The sequence below is a fragment of the Trichinella spiralis genome (genome assembly GCF_000181795.1).
Source record: "Trichinella spiralis strain ISS 195 chromosome Unknown Scfld2429, whole genome shotgun sequence".
NCBI classification, from domain to species: Eukaryota; Metazoa; Nematoda; class Enoplea; order Trichinellida; family Trichinellidae; genus Trichinella; species Trichinella spiralis.
The window spans coordinates 1-984 of record NW_003529368.1 but is presented as its reverse complement, the minus strand read 5'-3'; the positions used below and the strand labels follow the sequence as shown (position 1 = coordinate 984).

At 40.1% G+C, this 984-nt stretch overlaps 1 protein-coding gene across 1 annotated transcript; it reads left to right on the top strand.

The window, feature by feature from the left end:
- The first annotated feature begins 465 nt into the window (after positions 1–465).
- Tsp_15755 (hypothetical protein) lies at positions 466–966 on the top strand. Its single transcript, XM_003368471.1, has 2 exons — positions 466–629; positions 810–966. The coding sequence occupies exons 1-2, from the start codon at positions 466–468 to the stop codon at positions 964–966; spliced, it is 321 nt and encodes a 106-aa protein (XP_003368519.1).
- The last annotated feature ends 18 nt before the right edge of the window (positions 967–984 follow it).

Here is a 984-nt window from a genome sequence, read left to right as displayed (position 1 = left end):
TTTATAAAATAAGCCAAATCGAAGGAACAGATTCGCTCCGAGAGATAGTATGTCCTCTTCTATCTTATCATTGTTATGCGGTCTGGGCCGCGTAATAAACAATTCTTACAAATTTTTTTCTTTTGGGGAGTTTAAATCGTGTGGCTTCTCTAACACCGTCCATTTCCTAATCCGACGTTCGACAACTCGATTAGTAGTCGGTTCCCTTACCGATGCAAGAAATTTCACAGGCTATCAATGGTAAATAACCGTTTGCAGTATGACACTGGTTACTTTTTATGAATCGGTATCATCCAAACCATTCGATTCATCGTAATGAATAATAGATGTCAACCAACACTTTTGGGCCGATTCGGCTTCTACATTTTAACAAAGGCGACAGAGAGTGAAGACGCACATGCTCACACACACACAAATATATATATGTATATCAAGCTATTAATTAATTAAGAAGCAAAGTGGACCATGGCGACAGCAGCAGTTGCAGCTTCGACGCGCTGTTCGGAGGATGGTATTTTTGGAAAACAAACTGTGTCGAATGCCAATGTACGAATGGAGAAAATTGTCACCGAAATCCAGCATGGTCAGTGTTTCACAAATTACTCGCACAGACGAAAACCCACTCACACGTTCAAGCAGACAGATTTTGTTGATGATTTTAATTTTTCAATCAGTTGTCAAATTTTTGGATAATTTCGTTTAATTTGCATATATTTTTCAAATGGAGAAAAACAAATCCAATTGAAATTGTTACGAATTGAACAGTGTTGCATTTTATTTGGCAGGTAATAATAATTCGTGTGCTGGAGAAGGTGTCGACTGTTACGACGGGGCAAACGTCAGATTTGGTCGAGACGAATCGTTCGGAAACGAGAGTTGGTGTTGAATATTGGGAAATTCGGCAACAACGACTATCGAGGAGCCGTTGAGCCGTTTGGGGATGTCGGTCGATTGACGAAACCATGAGCAGGTTTCAGACCAAGC